At 40.1% G+C, this 20,211-nt stretch overlaps 1 protein-coding gene across 1 annotated transcript in view; it reads right to left on the bottom strand.

The window, feature by feature from the left end:
• LOC137758968 (uncharacterized) overlaps positions 1–19,659 on the bottom strand; it is a 43,872-nt gene extending 24,213 nt beyond the window's left edge. Inside the window, exons 1-2 of the mRNA XM_068534913.1 lie at positions 19,541–19,659; positions 12,172–12,755 (exon numbers count right to left, since the gene is read on the bottom strand). Coding sequence (XP_068391014.1) covers positions 12,172–12,755; positions 19,541–19,659 — 703 coding nt within the window. The remainder of the gene's footprint in view (positions 1–12,171; positions 12,756–19,540) is intronic.
• Positions 19,660–20,211: the final 552 nt, after the last annotated feature.

The raw sequence follows: 20,211 nt of genomic DNA on the forward strand, positions 1-20,211 counted from the left end.
GAAGGCCTCACTCACCTCGTTCCCGCCACATCCTGCAAATCCTTTTCTTAGAAGGAAATCACAAACTCCCTTTCTTGAAGACAGATGGGTAATTCATGTACAACCATCTATGAGACTGCCTGCATGGGGCCTCCTTGTTTGAAGACTACAGAGATTTTAAATTAAAAGAACCATCTATGTCAACTCTGTCTAGATGATGTGTTCAAAGGGAAGACCCAAAGCAGCAAACTAGAGGGAACTTTTCGTTTACTTATTTCTAAAAAGCCAAATAAACCCTCTAGGAATGGTTATCTGTCATTTCCTTTCTCAGCACCCAACTGTTCCTTCTTCTGGCTGCAGTCACAATTTTTATTTGCAAACCATGACTACCGCCCTCAGTGGACCCATGTCTTCTGTCCCAGGGTTCCTTTTCCTCTAAGAATTTTATGATCTGCATGAATCACTTTGCATAGATAACTAAAATTGATCACTAAAATCTGAAATTAAAAAAAAAAAAAAGAGCATGCAACACCCTGTTCTTATTTTGCTTCAAGGATACTCCTACTGAGCTCATGGAGCTGAAAGCTGCAAAAACTTGAAGGATCCTCCTCTCAGGTTGAAAGACTAGGACATGAAGTACCCAAGTATGCCACACAGAGTTCAAGAAAAGGAATACAGCCAGATCTTCCATCTAAGTATCAGGAAGAAATCGGAGGTAGGGAAAAGAATTGGGGTAGCTCAGCAGTAGCCTTTTTCTTAACGTCAGAAGCCTGATTTTTATTCCGAAACAAGACTATAAAACAGCATTTCCCAGACATTGTCGCATGGAGGTGTAATCATGTGACTGTGTCTGGGCCAATGACCTGCAAGAACAAGTGTTATGCTGGCTTCCAGAAGGCTCTGGCAAAAGTCCAACTTAATGAAATGAAAATGTCTGATTAGACCTTGACTTGTCCTGACAACTCTGGTCACAGGGAAAGCAGTCCTATTGACTCATCATGTCATTTCGCTCAACTATTAATGCAAGGAGTTTCATGAGGAAGAAAGAACTGCTTGCAAATGTACAAAGTAAGCAACAAATACCCCTGTCAACAGTATTAAATTATTTATCAATCACACACTACAGGTTATATCACAGTAGTTACAATGATGGAGGCCACTGGGTCCTCACCAACAAAAAGACTGGCTCTTCCACTTTTAGGACAGTTATTTAGAGCAGGGGTCCCCAACCCCCCAGGAACCTGGCTGCACAGCAAGAGGTGAGTGGCGGGGAGCCAGCGAAGCTTCATCTGCCGCTTCCCATCACTCACATTACCACCTGAACCATACCCCCAACCCCCCGTCCGTGGAAAAACTTGTCTTCCACGAAACTGGTCCCTGGTGCCAAAAAGGTTAGGGACCGCTGATCTAGAGGACTACAGGGCACTCAGCGTTTATCAGGAGTCTGTGCTTTCACAGAATCTACTCTTCAGTAAGCCTACAAATCTTTTACCCTTGGCCCTAAAAGCCAAAATCAGGGTTGTACTTTATTATAATCAAGGTGTTTAGGAATTTCTGGTGAAAATAAAAGTTTACACTCAAAAGTGAATAAATGTTCCTGAATCTACCTTTCATCTTTGGTTAATACGTTTCTTGCTAAACAAGCCAAATTCATAAAGGAAAAGACAGGTTACCTCATAACACTTTCTTTTCAACTAAAGCAGTAAAGACCCACACTAACACTGCATTTTTTTACTTCCAAATTCTATACATCAGGCTTCTCACAGAACCTTTCACTTCAGCCAGTGGAATACCTTGCAGGAGGCAGGCACTCAAGAAATATTTGTTAAGGTGACTTGAACATAGTAACACATTAGGTGAACATTATAGGAAGTTAGCCTAAGGGCTCTTCACTGAGAAGAAAACAGTTTTTTACCATGTTCTTTATTGCCAAGTGAAAGGATATACATATATAGCCTTCTTCGCTCAAAATGTACCCTCTCCACATCACTGGCATCCTGTAAATGGCCATAAATCACAACTGGTCCTTGTCATGAGAAAAACTGTGTGTCAACTTGAGTTTGTCTGCCTTAAAAGACAGGCACAAGGGTAAAATCAAACATATTTAAGTGCTTGGGAAAGCAACGCTGCTCTACAGAAGCAAGGGAATATTAGGGGCAGGAATTATAAACATATACACTTTTTATAGCAATAGACTCCAGACAGGAAATCAGGATGAGACTGGTCTATCCTGGCATTCATTTCATAGAGTTTAGTTTTGTCTGATGAATATTTAAACCCAAAGCACTGCAGTGGTAGTGCCAATATATGTCATATTTTCAGTTGCATCTCCTTTCTGGACTAGGAGCGCCCCTAACTATTCATAAGCCTTAAAATCCTAATTATTGGGTAGACCAGCGGCAGACTGGAGTGACACGAAATTAAGGTTGACTTTTAAGAAAATAGGCACACGTCTTGTACTGCTCTCTTAGATACACTTTGGCATTTTGCAGAGCCCAAATGAATTACAGAAGAGACACAGGTACTGTTAATACATCACGTGCCTTCTAAAAATTCTGGAAGACGTGGGGAGTCCCACATCGTTTCTTTGGGACTAGAGACGTTGCCAAGGACTGAAATTGATGATGCATAGGAGGAGAACCCTCCAAAACTAACTCCTCTGCTTTGCTGACCCAAAGGAAGCCAAAGGAAAGAGACTCTCTCACTCCAAGTAACTCCCTAAACTAACAATGTTTAGAAAAAACAAGTATTTTCAAGATGGTTCAGAGTTGGAGGATAGCAGGCAGAGAGTAGAAACTGACTTGGATTTGATTATGGGGTCACGAGAAAGGATCAGAAATGTTCATTTTTAGTTATTACTGAAGTTTTTATAAAATCCCAAGACATTCACTAGAACTTTACTAATTAAGACACGTAACCCACACACAACTAGACTACAAATACTTATAATACATGTTTTTGGTTTTTGTTTTTTGAGAAAGAAATCTCAACTACCAAAGGTTCACCAGCTGCAGGACTTCAAAGGCAGTAATAGGAGCAATGGTCTCCAATGACTCAATTTGGAAAGAAAAATCTCTCACACAACCCACCCGTTAGACAAGATGACATATACATCTACTTCAGGACACCTTACATTTTGGATGAACAGCCTTGAATTTACTTCACAGCCAATAGCTTGCCAGAGAAAACTTCGAGTTGGATCCTATTACTTCATACACTAAATCCACAGCTCAAAGTCCATCTCACTGGATAATTGAATATAACTAGCGATGGGAATTAAAACTGAGGATGCCAGCAGCCCTGATTTCACTGTTATTATTTGTACTGTGTGAAATGATTTTCATATTGGCAAGTATGGGATCTCTGAAACTGTGCACTCTTCCTATCTACCATGGTACATACGATTATTTGCCCATGCACGCTCTGAGGGGCAATGCGGTACAATGAAAGGAGCCCTGAGCTTGAGTCAAAACCAGTTCTAGTGCCAGCTCTGCCACTATCTGGCTGAAGACCTTGGACCACACTTTAGGTCTAAGTTTACTCATTAATTTATTTAATAACCATGATTTGATCACAGACCGAAAAGAACACAACATTGCTCAGCTGTAAAAGGGGGGAAACTAGACCTAGTTTATAGAACTGGTGTTAGATTTAAATGAGATAATGGGTGTACTTTGCATCCAAGACACATTGGTGCTAGTCTTCTTCTACCGCAACTATCAGGCACTGTGTTCAGTCTAAAACACCATTGCAGGGAGCACACTGGAAGCCCTCATCTCGTTTGTCATCACTGGGTAAAGCCTCTTGCCTCTTAGTCGGTAAAATCCATGAAGGCCAGGATTTTCTTCTTTCTAATACACAGACGCATCCTCTGAACCTGCATGTGCCTCAGCATCTAGTAAGCACTTAATAAATAATTGTTGAATGAATAAATTCTCTTTTATTCCTTAAAATAACTCTGGATCAACTAATATTTTTACCATTTTAGAGTGAGGAGGCTAAATAATGAGATAACTGTCTATAAAATCAGGTGATAAGTCCCTTCCAATTCCACAATGCTACCTATAGTTTTTATATTTTCCAATAGTTCATCATTATATCATTCTTCCTAAATAATTGCTACTTACTCACATTTATTGGTTATTGCTTAAATAATAGCAAGAGTCTCCAACTATAAAATCTACTCCTATCTTTAAAGAAAATAAAATATTTGAACCATAAAAAAAATCATTTGTTTATAAGAAAACTTTATTCTCACATCTACACACGAACTATCTAATGAGGTTATTCTTTTTTTTTTTTTTCTTTTTTTTTTTAATGAGGTTATTCTTAAGAAACTCTTCCGGGCTTCCCTGGTGGCGCAGTGGTTGAGAATCTGCCTGCTAATGCAGGGGACGCGGGTTCGAGCCCTGGTCTGGGAAGATCCCACATGCCATGGAGCAACTGGGCCCGTGAGCCACAATTACCGAGCCTGCGCGTCTGGAGCCTGTTCTCCGCAACAAGAGAGGCCGCGACAGTGAGAGGCCCGCGCACCGCGATGAGGAGTGGCCCCCGCTTGCCGCAACTAGAGAAAGCCCTCGCACAGAAACGAAGACCCAACACAGCCATAAATAAATAAATAAATAAATAAATAAACAAACAAACAAATAAATAAATAAATAACTGATTGAAGGACTTTAAAAAAAAAAAAAAAGAAACTCTTCCAAGTAGTTTTCCCAACCTAAACTTCCATATACTTTTCCCCAAATAAGAAGCGAAATAAACAATCAGTCAAGAGTGATATTAAAAACATGGGGGCAATCCTGTCCCTAAAACATTTCTTCACCAAAATTTGGATTCTTTCACTTTAAGAGCAGCAAGGTCATCTTTTTTACTATCTTTCAGAAGATAACTGTAGCTTCCCTAGTCTGGGGCCCTAAATGAGAAAGACCTGGGTTAGATGCAGCCAATGTCACAGGGTCTCGTGGCTCTGAATCAGTATTTTCACACACTCCCAATCATAAATGCCCCAGAGACCTCCTATCCCCAAAACGGACACTGCTGTATCTCAAGTTCAGGTTTACAGAATGATGGCCTCCTCCAAGGCCTTCCTTAGAAAACGTATTCCCAAATTTGCCATCTCACCTCACGCTTCCTTCTCCAAAAGCAGCCTACTCTTTACCACTTACAAGTCTTCTCCTCTAAAGGGCTCAATGTATATTGGGGCACTCAGCAGATATTACACTCTACTCCATCAAAAGGATCTCATAAATTTGTTTTAATTTAGTAATTAACATTCCTCTAGACTCGCAGAAGTGTTGAGGGCAAAGTGATAACGCTTTTAATGGCAAAATCAAAATGTAAGCCCAGGTCAGACTTCACATCTAATGCTGTTGCTGGTAGACCCAGTGATTTTGAGACCGAGCAAGATGATTTTATCATTAAGGCATCACCACTGCTGTGCAGGGAATTTCTCTTTCATTACACCTCAGCTCCCTCCCACCTCAAAACGCTGCGTAGAGTTCTAACGTACTCTGAAACCACAGTAACTTATGACAGAGCAGCCATCATGATGACCTGTAAGTCATCAAGATACATATCAACCACTGGCTATGTTATTAATACTTGAAGTATCAAATTTGCTAAGGAAGCAAAAAGGAGCTTCGTTCTTCCTCAAGGGGAATCAGAAACCAGTATGTTCAAGAGAGGATTTCCATAGGAAAACCGCCCCTGCCTCAGACAGCACCTACCATCAACATGTTTATGGGCAAACACAGTATCAGAAAAACATGCTGTGAGTCTTAGAAACAGCATATGCCTCATTTCATACGGGCTGCTACGGTGCTAGGCATTGTTTTTTGGTTTTGTTTTTTTTACTGCATTTCAGAGAAATAACCGTAAAATGAAGGTCTATAACCAGCATATAACACAATAAACAACAGCATCAACTTCTGCACCCTTTTTGTGAATGGTTTCCCTATGCTTTAATTGAAAATGTAAGTTTTAATATGCTTTGTGTTTTCTCTCAAAATAGTTTGGGACCAATTCTATTCTAAGACTTCTGTATTTACCATCTCCATCCAAGGTCCAAAGATTACAGAATTTACAAATGAAGGACACCCCCTACACACACACACACACACACACACACACACACACAGACGTCAGTAATAGAGGAGCTATGACAACAAAATTCCTGAATGACAGAAAGAAACACAGAGGACAGTGGCTTGAAACAGCAATGGTGGTCACCACAAGCTTTGTCCTAGAGTTCAGCTCAGGTCTTTCTGAAAGCCTGGACCAAAAATTCACCAAAACAAGAAGCAGTAACACAGTTCACATAACTTTCCTGAGCTTAAATGTATAATAGATCCGGGTAACTGTCCAACCTAGGTTGTATCTTCAGGGAATCTCAAACTCTCATAAAAAACCAAGGTTTCTGGCTCAAGAAAAGGCTTAAAGTTAGAGATGAGCATTGTTAAATCACTGGTTCCTATTCACATTTCAACCCTTGAAATAACGTTTCACTACTTGTCTCAGTCACCAGCGACTCTAGTCTGTCTTGAGAAAGCTCACACGCCTCCCTGGACTCAGCCATCTCCTTCTCACCGACAGGTCAGGTCCAATACAACCAAAGCTTAATTCACTTCAAAAGATATGTGAACTATTATTCAAGGACAGTAGCTGTCTGTTTACAGAAGCTTCATCCACATCAAGGCAGCTGAGTTTGTGAGCTTGATTTTTGTATTCTTCTTTCATTCTGTCAAAATTCAAGCTTACAGATATTTCTGCTTTCAGTCTATTCTTTAATAAATGTCCCGCTCAGTGTAAGACAGGACTCAGAGTTTCAATGACATAACTGTATATTTTCCCAAGAAAATTGTTTATGTACCTTTCCATAAATGTTTTAACTTTTTCACCTAGAATATAAAATCCTTGAAGAAAATGTCTGTCTTCTATAGTTTAGCAAGATACATGCTCAACACAATTTCCAAATCACCTTTAGTACCAATTTTAACCATGAAGAACACTGAAAATTCTACTGTAAATTATCAAATATATGGTAGCAAATATATAAATGAAATTCTTCTGTCATTTAGTACAAAGAAGAGAGATACAAATATAGGATAATTTCTCAAATGAGTTTCAACTACTTAATGTGCTACTTTAAAGCATATTCACAAACAACAGAAATAATCAATCTGAAGAATTGGATTCATCTCTATACACAAGGGACATTTTTATACAGTTTCTCGAAGAATTAGCCACACAAGCACAATAGGTACCATAAAGATTAAAAGAAAGTAACTGCATTAAAAATACTTCAGTTTATTAAAAGGAACGGTTCCTATTTTATATGTATACACATCTATTTTTATAGAAAAGAACACATCTATTTTTATTCTAATTTCCATGACTCACTCCCCACCCATTCACCGATGAGATAGATAAAAGTTGATCCTATTTTTCACCTTTTAATTTATTCTACCTGGAGAAATAAAATTCATCACTGTCCCATGTTATTTTCCCTCCACTTTGGACATTTATCCACTAAATAAACATCTACTACCCACTGCTGTTAAGCAGTGTGCTGGGTCCTGGGGCTCCATCCCAGTCTCCTCCGCTGGTTTCCCCTATTTGCCCCAATTTCTAAGCGCTGAAGTGTCCCAGGACTCAGCCCTGTCTCATCCTCAAGTCAGTCTACACATGCTCACTTGGTGGTCTCAGCTAGTCTCCTGGTCTAATTAGCATCTATCCTATGCTGACCACCCCCATATTTATATATACTGCAGACCTCTTTCCTGGGCTCCAGTTTCACATATGGACTCACCAACTCATCTCATCCTCTGCCAATAGATGTTTCACAGATCTCGAACGTTTAACAGGCCCAACTAACTCCAGATCTTCTCCACCAAACCTCCTTTCAAAGGATGAACTTGATGACAACTTCGTCCTTCTAGTTAGTTAGGCTGAAATCCTTGAAATCATCCTGACACCTCTTTCTGTCATACCCCACATCCAAGCTATCAACAAACCTCTCTTGGAAGGCTGGCCAAGGAGACACTTTGACGTAAGCTTCTGCCCAATCCTGACGCCTCTGCCTCCCTCCCACTATGTTGTTCCCAAGGGCACATGCTTACAAGTATTCTACACAATAAACCCTGTCTGAGTCTACTTCCCAAATGATCCAAATGCTTCAAGTCTTCACTACAAACATCCATTACAATATTGTGCATACAACAGCTTATCCCTACTAGAAATAAAACAAAGGATGATTTTAGCTGATCTATGTGTAGAATCATATAGTTATAGATTCAGAGATTAAGGATATTTCTTGTCTTCTTTACAAGGACACTGAATGCCTCATGCTGCCTTACTACTCTTTTTGTTTATCCTCCATGCAGCAATGAAAGGCTTTAAATAAATCTTATCCATTCAAGTCCAACTGGTATTTTTTCTTTCTCTTCCCTGAGGAGCATCTTTTTTCTATACTACCACTTCTCTATTACTTCAGCTATTCACTGCATTTAGTTGTTTATCTTATTTTTTTCAGAAATATTCCTTCATAACAAGGAGGTGCTAAAAACCTCATTTCACAAGTAGGTATGAAAAAGAAATATCTTGAACACCTTTCCTAAAAAGAAATCTAAAGGTAGGTAATTTAGTACATAAGCCTTTAGGAAAGCATTAGAAGAAAGTAAGACAAAGTCAAATATTAACAATTTACTGAACATAAATTCTCATTACACAAAATAGTATCTCTCCTTATAACTTCAAAATATTAATAGGGCAACACAGCAAAATATCAAGTGTCAGATGCAGCTAGACTACAAAATGTTATGTTTTTATTTTAGAAGTATGATTTTTATTATTGCTGAAACGAGAATTTTAGAAAAAAAACTACCATCAGTTTCTTAACATGTAATTTATTTGTAAAAGTCAACCAAAACAATCTGAATTCAATCATCAGCTCAGGAAGCAGATTCCATGACATTTTTTCCCCCTAAATGCTAAATGACACAGGCAGCGATAAAATATGCAGAGAAAGAACCATGTCACAGAAGATGTGACAATTTTCATAAATGATGATAAATTGTGATGTAGAACAGCCGTTTGTAAGCTGCTGTTTTCAAAAACATGTATTTTAATGATGATTTTTGCCAAATATCATTTTAGAGAGATATTCTGTAATAAAACCATTGACAAACAAAATTGGTACCTTATTATAAATTAGAACAGAAATGTATTTAAGTTTTCAGCAAACTTGTAATTTTGCTTTAAATGAGAATGCATTTTAGATCCAGTCAGTTCCTTACAATGTTAAACACAGTCATCATCTGACCCAGAAATCCCACTCCGAGGTATAAAACAGAAATTAAAACATACTTTCACACAAACCCTTGTACATGAATGTTCATACATGCAACATTATTCATAAACGACAAGAAGGGCAAACAACCCAAATGTCCATCAAGTGACATATAATATCAATAGAACAGAATATTATTCAGCAATAAGAAGGAATAAAGTACTGATACATGCTACAATACGGATGAACCTTGAAAATATTATATTAAGGAAGCCAGTCACAAGAGGCTACATATCATTATGTTTATATGAAATATAAATTCTATTTATATGAAATGCCCAGAATAGGCAAATCCATAGAAATAAGATGTAGATAAGTGGTTGCCTAGGGTTGAGAGTGTAGAGGGAATGGAGAATAATTGCTAATGGATATAGGGTTGCTTTCTGGGGTAATGAAATGTTCTAGAATTGTGCACCGTGATGGCTGCACAACTCTCTGGCTATACACAACCTCTGAATTGTACACTTTAAGTGGGTGAACTGTATGTGAACTACATCTCAAAAAAGCTATTTAAAATGCCAGTTAAAAAGGCCAGTCATGGGCTTTCCTGGTGGCGCAGTGGTATAGAATCCACTTGCCAATGCAGGGGACACGGGTTCGAGCCCTGGTCCAGGAAGATCTCACATGCTGCGGAGCAACTAAGCCCACGAGCCACAACTACTGAGCCCAAGTGCCACAACTACTGAAGCCCGCGCGCCTAGAGCCCACGCACCGCAATGAAGAGTAGTCCCCGCTCGCCGCAACTAGAGAAAGCCCACGCACAGCAACAAAGACCCAACGCAGCCAAAAATAAATAAATAAATAAATTTACTTTTTAACAAAAGGGCCGGTCATGTTGTAGCTGTTTATAACTTGTATAGACTTTTCAAAGTCTAAATCCCTAATTATCAAAATATGTTTCTTACTGTCCACAAACCTCATTTCATTTCCTTACATAAAACCATCTGTCTACTCCACTATAAATACTACACGTAGTGAAAGAAAGTGCTTCTAAAATTAAATCATGTTTTCAAAACAGATTTCTCCTTAATATATTTAATTTTAATGATTCGCATGTGCATTATCCACACTTTCCATTAACTATGGTTAAATTTTCAATCTCAGATAAGTATCCCCCAATACAAAAGCGCAGTAACAGGCCATTCCTCTCCCAACACAAGCTGTGTGGACTAAATTTTTAACGTGTTAGCTTGAATTTTAAAAAGCAAAATTAAGGAGGCAGATCTGTAAGAAAAGCAAGCATATGAAGTCTCAGAATTTTAGAATGGAAAATATTTTCAAGATTGATCCTCTTCAGGACTACCGAAACTTTAATATCTAAGAACTAACCCCAGGAATTTTGTGATATTCTCATATCACCTTACTTTTTAAATTTTTATTGGAGTATAGTTGATTTACAATGCTGTGTTACTTTCTGCTATACATACCTTACTATTTTGCCTTATTATTTATATTTACATTAAGTTGATTCCTTTCCTTTTTTTTTTTTTTTTTAACTTAGCAATGTACGACACAACATCAGTGAACTTACGGGTTTGGTAAGCTATCTGTACTAGTCTAACAAACATTACAATAAATAAAATTTTAAATGGTGATGTGTCTATCACTTAAAAACATCTTGCACATGATCAGTACTACATCTACCACACTTTGGGAAACACTGATCTAGTTTTAGCTTCTAATTTTATGGGTGAGAAAGTTGAACTTCCTGGTGACTCTCAAAAGTCTGTGCACATCAGAACCTCCTGGAGGGTTTGTGTTAAAATAGAGAGTGCCGGGCTCTTCCCCAAGAGCGTAGGTCTGGGGTAAGGTCTGAGAATTTACGTTTCTAACAAATATCTAAGTGGTACTAATGCTGCTGGCCCAGGGACCGCCCTTCAAAAACCACTGACCAAAACCTACTAACCCCAAATTAGTCAGACCAGAATTTAAACTAGAACCCAATCTTCTCTTAGATGCTCTTATAATTATATGCTCTATCAAACATGTTTAATGTTGCTGAATTTTATTCACCTTTCACTTAATTTTACTCTTTTCAATAAAGGTGATTATTAAATGCTAAAGATCAGGTTTATACATTTTTAAGACTTCAGAGTTGTTATAAAATAGTGATTAATAAAAATTTAAGGAAAAGAACATTACAATCACCTTTGAGGACCCTGAATCCCTTTTCTTGGTCACATACCCTCCGTTAGTCCTTTGAGATAAACATTATCTTCAAGTTTGTGTCTTATCATCCACTTGCTTTTCTTGTTAGTTTTCTCATAGCTGTATCTCTAAATAACATATTGTTTAGGGTGTATGTTCTGAGTTTTATACTATATCTTTTTATGCTATTTGCTTTTTTATTCAATATGATGTTTTTGAGATGTAGCCCTCGGTTTTTATCAGTAATTCATTGCTTTCATGGCGGGACACTATTTCATCTACAAGAAAACAGCACTAAAATTGTTGACTTTTTTTTTCATTTTGAAAAAATCAGAGGTAAAAAAGAAGTTGCAAAAATAGTACACAGAAGTCCTATGTATGCTTCATCCAGTTTCCTCCAATGGTTACATCTTACCTAACTATATTACAGCATCAAAACCAGCAAACTGGTTTTGGGACAATGCTTGTGTATAGTTTCATGCCATTTTATTATATATGCAACTCTCAATTTTTAAGTTTTTTTTTTTTTTTTTTTCTCGCGGGCCGCCCAGGCCGCGAGACCAAGGGCCGCGGGGGCCGGGCCGGCGCGCCGCCCCCGCCCCGCCTCAGGCCGCCCGCGCTTGGGCCGCCGCCCGGCGACGCGAGGCCAGTCCCACCCCGCCCCCACCCCCGCCGCCGGCCCGGGGGTCGCTCACCTTCCGCGTTGCCCCAGACCACCATGCCCGGGCACAGCCGCCTCCTCCGGCCTCGCTGGCCCCGCCGCCGCCGCCACACGGTGCCCTCGCCTGGGGCGGGGAGAAGGGCCGGGGATGGAGTCGCACCGCCGCGCCGCGGTCCACGCTCGCCCCACGCTCGCAGCGGCCACCCTGAGCGCGCCCAATGGCTGCTCTGTCCCTCCCCCTCCGACGGGCGCGCGCGCCGCGGCTCCGCCCCGCCCCTCCCCCTGCGGCGGCCGGCGCGCTCCCAGGCTCCTCCCCGCCCTTCCCCACCCGCGGCGGTTCCGGCCTCGGCTCGCACTCCGCCCCGCGCTGCGCAAGTGCCCGCCTCGCGCCTAGCCTCGGGCGACCCTGAACCACCGGCGCGGCGCCCCTCCCAGGCCCGCCCGCGGAGGTCAGCCCCTCCGCTGCACGTGACCGTCTCGCTCGCGGGGGCGGAGAGGAGCGCGGCGCCGGCCCGCCTTCCGCATCCCGAGACCTGCGCGCCTCCCGCTGGTGTTGATGCGCTGTTCTCCTCTCTGCGAGTCCCCGCCCCGCGCTGCACTCCCCAGTCCGGGAGGACACTAGTTCAGGGACTGACCATGCTTAATCAAGATCATTCTAGTGATATTAATGAATATCTGAGTTACTTCCTTTGTTCCCCCCCCTCCGCCAATTAATGACAATGCTCCTACCTATTAGAAAAATGAAAATCCAAACACTGACAGCCCCAAATACTTGCAAGAATGTGAAGTAATAGGAACGCTCATTCATTGCTGGTGGGAATACAAAATAGTACAGCCATTCTGGAAGAGAGTTTGGCAGTGTCTTACAAAACTAAACATACTCTTACTATACGATCCAGCAATCGGACTCCTTGGTATTTACACAAAGGAGTTGAAAAATTATGTCCACATAAAAAACCTGGACACAGATGTTTCATAGCAGCTTTATTCATAATTGCCAAAACTTGGAAGCCACCAAGATGCCCTTCGGTAGATGAATGGGTAAACAAACTGGTGCATCCAGATAATGGAATATTATTCAGCACTAAAAAGAAATAAGCCATCAACCCATGAAAAGATATGCAAGAACTTTAAATGCTTATTACTAAGTGAAAGAAGCCAATCTGAAAGGCTACATACTCTTTGATTCCAACTAAGTGATACCATAATGGTGGATAATGTCATTAGTCAAAACCCATAGAACATACAACACCAAGCGTGAATCCTAATGTAAACTATGGACTTTGGGTGCTAATGAAGTGTAAATGCAGATTCATCAATTGTAACAAATATACTTCTCTGCTGAGTAGTTGATAATGGTGGAGGCTATACATATGTGGGAACAGGGGGTACATGGGAAATCCCTGTACCTTTCACTCAATGTTGTTGTGAACATAAAACTGCTCTAAAAAAATAAAGTCTACAAACTTTAAGCTATAAGATGAATAAGTTCTGAGGTTCTAATATATAGCATGGTGACTAGTTGATAACACTGCAATGTATAACTATAATTTGCTGAGAGAACTTAAAGGCTGACCCCCAAAACATATACATATATATTTATATATTCCTCTTTACCATAAATGTACGGCTGTGCTCCTGGCTTCTCTAATCTCTTCCAATCATCTATTTTTATTTCTGCTCAGTACCATGCTGTCTTAATTGGTAGAGTTTTATAATAGCGAGTCTTAATATCTAGTAGGTCAAAAATCCCCAATTCACTCTTCCATTTGCTGTTAAGAATCAGCTCGCATGTTCTATGTGGGGGAGGGAGGTGAAGGAAATTCATTTTAGTGTCATAAAATCTCTGAAACAATTTGGGGAGAATCACATCTTCTGTAGATTGAAATTTTCTATTGAAATAAGATTTATTTCTCCATTCCTTTAGTTTTTCTTAAGTGTCTTTGTTCTATAATTTTCTCCATATAGTTGTTGCCTATTCTTGCTAGAGTTATTCCTAGGTACTTTATAATTGTGATAATATTATAAATGGTATCTCATTGCCTTTTCTAAATAGTTGTAGCAGAGTACAGAAATGCAATTGATTTTGTATATTGATTTTGTTTGCAGTATACTTGCTAACCACTTTTATTCATTCGAATACTTCATCTGTAGATTCTTTTGGTTTTTCTACAGGGACAAGATATCCTCAATGACTAGTGATAGCAGTTTCTTCTTCTCCAATGCTAAGAATTCTTCTTTTTCTTCCTGTGTAAGACTTCCTATATAATGCTGCAAAGAAGGATTATCTTATCTTGTTGGTGAAAGGCGTCTTATCTTGTTTCCAATATTAAAAAAGAATGTTTTCAATGTTTCACCATTAAATATCACATCTGCTGAATATTTATACCTTCTAATGATAGTCTGTTCATTTTGTATCATGAATAGATACTGAATGTTATGGAATGCATTTTCTACATCTCCTGAGATTAAATTTTTTTTTAAATCAAGAATTCAGTGGGGGACAGATGGATTGAGAGTTTGGGGTTAGCAGACGCAAACTATTATATATAGGATGGATAAACAACAAGGTCCTACTATACAGTACAGGGAACTAAATTCAATATCCTGTGATAAACCATAATGGAAAAGTATGAGAAAGAATGCATATATATGGAACTGAGTCTCTTTGCTGTACAGCAGAAATTAACATTGTAAATCAACTGTACTTCAATAAAAAACTTACTCTGCATCCATAATGTGTCACACTGTTCTAGACAGTAGAGGTAAAGCAGTGACCAAACAGATGAAAACACTTGCCCTCAGGGAGTTCACCTTGTATTAAAGGAGAACAAACACAATGAATAAATAAAATGCATAGTTTGTTACATATTGATCAACACAAAAGACAAAAATGAAGTAGAGAGGGGAACAGGTCATGTGGGGAAGGAGGTCTGCAACTTCAAATGCAGTGGTAGGAATGGGTGTCATTGACAAAATGACATCTGGCAAGAGCCTGCAAGCAGAAACAAGAGCATAGCTTGTATGCAGTAAGCACTGCAAGGCAATATGAAGTTCTGTTACAAATTCTGTGAAGGAAAAGTGAATTTCTGAGTAGGTTCACTGGAAAAGATAAATGTTAACATACTATTTTAGTTGCTAATTCCCTATCACAAGCAATGAAGCTTAAAAATCTTACATCAACTATTAAGTAAATTAAAAAAACCGCTGAAACCATTATAACCACCAGTAGTACCAAAGTAGCATTCTTATTAAAAGTATGAAAATAACCATTTCAATATAGAATACAGAAAGATAACAAAAATTATTCTGTTGTTCAAAGTAAATTATTATAAAATTTCAACTTGGGTCACAGAAGCCTATCAAAAAAATAAGTATGGGAAAAGCATAAATGGAAAAAAGAAATATTCACAAGTACAAGACCTAAAACTCATTGTAAGTACTCCCCATAAGTTATCTGACCCAATCCAGGGCTAACACTCTAAAGAAACATGAAAACAAACAGACAATCACTCAGAGACCAGATGACAGAAAGAGGAAAGGAATCGTTTCAAAGATGTGTTACAGAAAGTTCAAGTACAAAATTTTCAAATTAATATTGAGAATGCAAAAGGAAAAAAGACCCAGCAAGTCTAACTAGCAATGAAATAAATAAGCAAAGACAAAAAGAGAAGTACATCTAAACACACAAAGACTGACCAAAAGAGAATAAGGAAACTCCTAAACCAAAAGGTCACAGAGGTGTCCTATCCAACATTAGCTCATGGGATGATGATAGGTGTTTATGCGGGGGGGGGGAGGGGGTGAATAGGTCAAAGTTAATCTATTAGATTCTTTATGCAGTACATCTCAGAATCCTTCAAAATGCCACTGTGAATTATGAATCACTAACCTACTTTGGGGGTAGGGTATGGGGGGCACAGAGTAAGTACGCATGAGAATGTAGTCTTTCCCATGCCAGCTGACCACGGAACCCTTTATTTTGGCCAAAAACAAAGCACTGCGAGAAAAATGCTGTCCTAAAGGGTGGTAAGTCAGATGAAATTCATAAATCACTTTGAAAGGTTAAAGGAATGCTTAAAAAAAAAAAAAAAATTAACTACTGCACCAATGGTTCTCAAACTTGAGCATGCATCAGAATCACCTGGAAGGTGTGTCAAAGACAGACTGCTGGGCCCCATCCCCTCGAGTTTCTGACTAAGCAGATTTTGTGGGTTCCAAATTTCTATTTCTAACAAACTGATGATTCTGCTCAAGGGCCCACACTTGGAGAAATATGGTCCTAAGCCACAGGTGGTGAAACAAGAGATCACGATAAGAATGGTCTCGGGAAAAGGAGAAAACCTAGGTGAAGAAAGCTGGCGTGGAATTAAGGAAAGAAGGGATGAATCATCCAGTAAATGGGGTCAAGCTAAAATCACATGGAAGTTTTCCTGGGCCTTTTGCTCCCTGGGTGGGCAAAGAGTCTTCCTGGGACCTCAAACAGCCTAAAACTATTCAACCCAGCTTCGGGCACAGTATAAATTTAATGGCAAAAGGATGTCCCCACGTTCAGGATCTCTGTACTCTGGCTACCACCACAAACCTTACCCACTGACAATGCCTAGAACTCCTTTAACAGGAAACAAAACGTTTTACTTTGTAGCAAGAAATAGAAGCTTGAGAAGGAAATAAGTCCTAAAAAGTGAATATATATCGCTGTCTACAGATCTCATTCAAAATGTAAATGACTGCTTATAGATTAACCATAGGTCTAATATAACATGGCATGTCTAATATTCTTAAAATTACCAAAATTCAGTTTTATTACTTTGGAGAGGAAGCATGATGCTACATGAAAGGCATCAAATTTGGTGTTAGAAATCCTATATTTGGGGATAAATGACTTCTGACAAGTCTTTTTTTGTTTCTTTGTTTATATTTTATTTTTGGCTGCGTTGGGTCATCGTTGCTGCACGTGGGCTTTCTCTAGTTGCGGCGGGCGGGGGCTACTCCTCGTTGCGGTGCACGGGCTTCTCATTGCAGTGGCTTCTCTTGTAGCAGAGCACAGGCTCTAGGCACGTGGGCTCAGTAGTTGTGGCTCACGGGCTCTAGAGCGCAGGCTCAGTAGTTGTGGCGCACGGGCTCAGTGGCTCCGCGGCATGTGGGATCTTCCCGGACCAGGGCTCGAACCCGTGTCTCCTGCATTGGCAGGCGATTCCTAACCACTGTGCCACCAGGGAAGTCCAGACATTTTCTTCATACGTAGAAAAGGAGCAGTAGGGACTTCCCTGGTGGCACAGTGGTTAGGAATCGCCTGCCAATGCAGGAGACACGGGTTCGAGCCCTGGTCCGGGAAGATCCCACATGCCGCGGAGCCACTGAGCCCGTGCGCCACAACTACTGAGCCTGTGTGCCACAACTACGGAAGCCCGCGCGCCTGGAGCCCGTGCTCCGCAACAAGAGAAGCCAGCACAATGAGAAGCCCGCGCACCGCAAGAAGAGTAGCCCCCACCCGCCTCAACTAGAGAAAGCCCACGCGCAGCAACGACCCAACGCAGCCAAAAATAAATAAATATAAAATTAATTTATTTTTTAAAAAAAGGAGCAGTAATTCCCCACAGAGATGTGAGGATCAAAAGGGATCATATTTGTGAAAGCATTTGGTCAATTATAACTCACTTTTTCAATTATAAGGTGTTAGGACTACTTTGGGGAGTAACACGTTTTATACAAGCTGTTACTAGATGTGCACTGTATTCAAGTTTAGGGTGCATATTAACGTCCAGTGTCATTTATACACAAGAGATGCCTTCTAGGCTCAAGAGACAAAAGTTACAAGTGATAATCAGGCATTCATGACGCTGGGATTTGATAACGTTTCTCCCAGTCTAAACGCAGTGGGAAAAAATCCAGAACTGAAAGTGGACACAAACTACTTAGTATTTTAGGAAAGCAGGAGAGACACAACAGGATTGGGGAGAAGTATCAAGTCTATCAGAAGCTCTCAGGGACGCCTGGTGTCTACCTACAGAGGCTGCAACCAGCATATTCTTAGGACAAAACCCTAAGGTAGTGGGTGGTTTTTTGTTTGGTTTTTTGTTGCCTGAGAGTGAGCTACTGTCCCGCTATCTCACTCTAAAACCTATAAAAAGAGAAGGGCTGTGTTCCTCCAGCTGTGGCACCTCAGGGTAGGGTCCTCTACCTAAGGCTCTGAAAAAGTAAGGAGGGCACAGTGCTACCTCATAGTACAAAAAGGTACATGAAAGACCTATGTTCTCCTTCCTCTGCTGCTGGCAGGCACTAAGATGAGGAAGAGATGCTAAGAAGGCCATGGCATGGTGATGGAGGAGTCCAGTCTGGCTGCGGCACCTTCACGACCTTAGGAAAACTGTCGGCAAGCTTTCATTAGAGTAGGTTCAGGCCACAACGTGCATATTCATCTTTCATCTGTTTAAACAAGGCACTAAATAGTAGGTGTCACTGGTCACTTCCTGTTGAACAAAGCCTACAAGATTTTAGGTAAGCATCAAGACACTGATGTTGGGTCAGGCGAAGATTTCTTAGCTATGACACCAAAGAGTATATTGATAAAAGAAAAAAATAAGCTGGGCTTCATTCAGATAAAAAATAATGCATTTCAAAAGACACCATTAAAAAAGTAAAGACGTGCCATGAACTAGGAAAAAATATTTGAAAATCATATATCCAATAAAGGACTTGTATCCAATAATAACAAGTGTTGGCAAGGATATGGAGAAACTGGAACCCTCATGCATTGCTGGTGGAATTGTCAAATTCGAAACTGCTACTTTGAAACACTGATTCATCATATGACCCAGGTAATTACCCCTAGGTAACCACCCAAGTGAAATTAAAACTACATGCACACATCAGCCAGAGCGGCGAAAACGTGGAATCAAACCAAATGTCCATTAATTGGTGGATGGATAAATAAAATGTAGTATATCCATACTATAGAATATTCTTTGGCAATATGATACATGCTACTGCATAACCTCAAAAACATTACGCTAGATAAAAGAAGCTAGACACAAGAGACCACATACGGTATGATCCCATTTATATGAAATGTCTACAAAAGGCAAATCTATAGAGGTAAGAAGTAAATTATCGGTTGAATGGGTCTGGGGGTGGGAATGAGAGTGATTCCAAATAGGCACAAGGTTTCTTTTGGAGGGTGATGGAAATGTTCAAAAATTAGATTACATGATAGGTGCATACAACTCTATAAATTCACAGATTTTACTAAAAACCACTGAATTGCATATACTTCAAAAGAGTCAATTGTATGGCATGTGAATTATACATCAATAAAACTGTTTAAACAATAAAGAAATTTAAAAGAGAAGTCAGGGACAGCCCTGACCCCAAACCTCACTATGAAATGTTAACATATTTACACAGAAATCTGCCACTTATCCTGATGTCGCCCTTCCAGAAACTTGACTCTTAGGATGACAAAGAACACGAACACAGAGTAAGAGACCTCCAAACAGGGTCTAAGATAGCCGTGGCTCATTTATGCACTTTAGACTACAGGAGAAAATGGAAGTCCTCCCCTCGCCCCTACCCAGCCTGAGATGAAAACTTAATGACTCATAGGTACAAATGCAGGGCACCTAATTTTAAGCTCGATTATCTGGTTTTCCTCAGCAGCTACATTAACTAAGTGACAGTTAATACTGAGGATGGGATCAGAAGCAAACTCTCAAAGCACAGGCCTCTGGGTCTGGTCAGCCCCTTACAACTTCACACCACTGAGGGCAGGGCAGCAACGGTACCCTGGTGGCCAAAAATGGTTATGACATCTGTTATCTGAGGCTGGAAAGAGAATCAGTTTCTCAAAATGAGGTCATCAAAATGGCCATGGGTATGCACCCATTTATGATACAGGTTCTCTTGCCTCACTCAAACCAACTGAATCAGAACCTCCAACAATGATACCTAAGAATCTGCATTTTTAACAAGCCCCCTCGATGATTCTTATGTTTTAAATTTTATTGTGCACAAGAGCCCTTTACTTAGAGAATATTAGCGATGGAAGGAACCTTGATGATCATCTAACCCAAAG

The sequence above is a fragment of the Eschrichtius robustus genome, chromosome 2, assembly GCF_028021215.1.
Source record: "Eschrichtius robustus isolate mEscRob2 chromosome 2, mEscRob2.pri, whole genome shotgun sequence".
Taxonomy (NCBI): Eukaryota; Metazoa; Chordata; class Mammalia; order Artiodactyla; family Eschrichtiidae; genus Eschrichtius; species Eschrichtius robustus.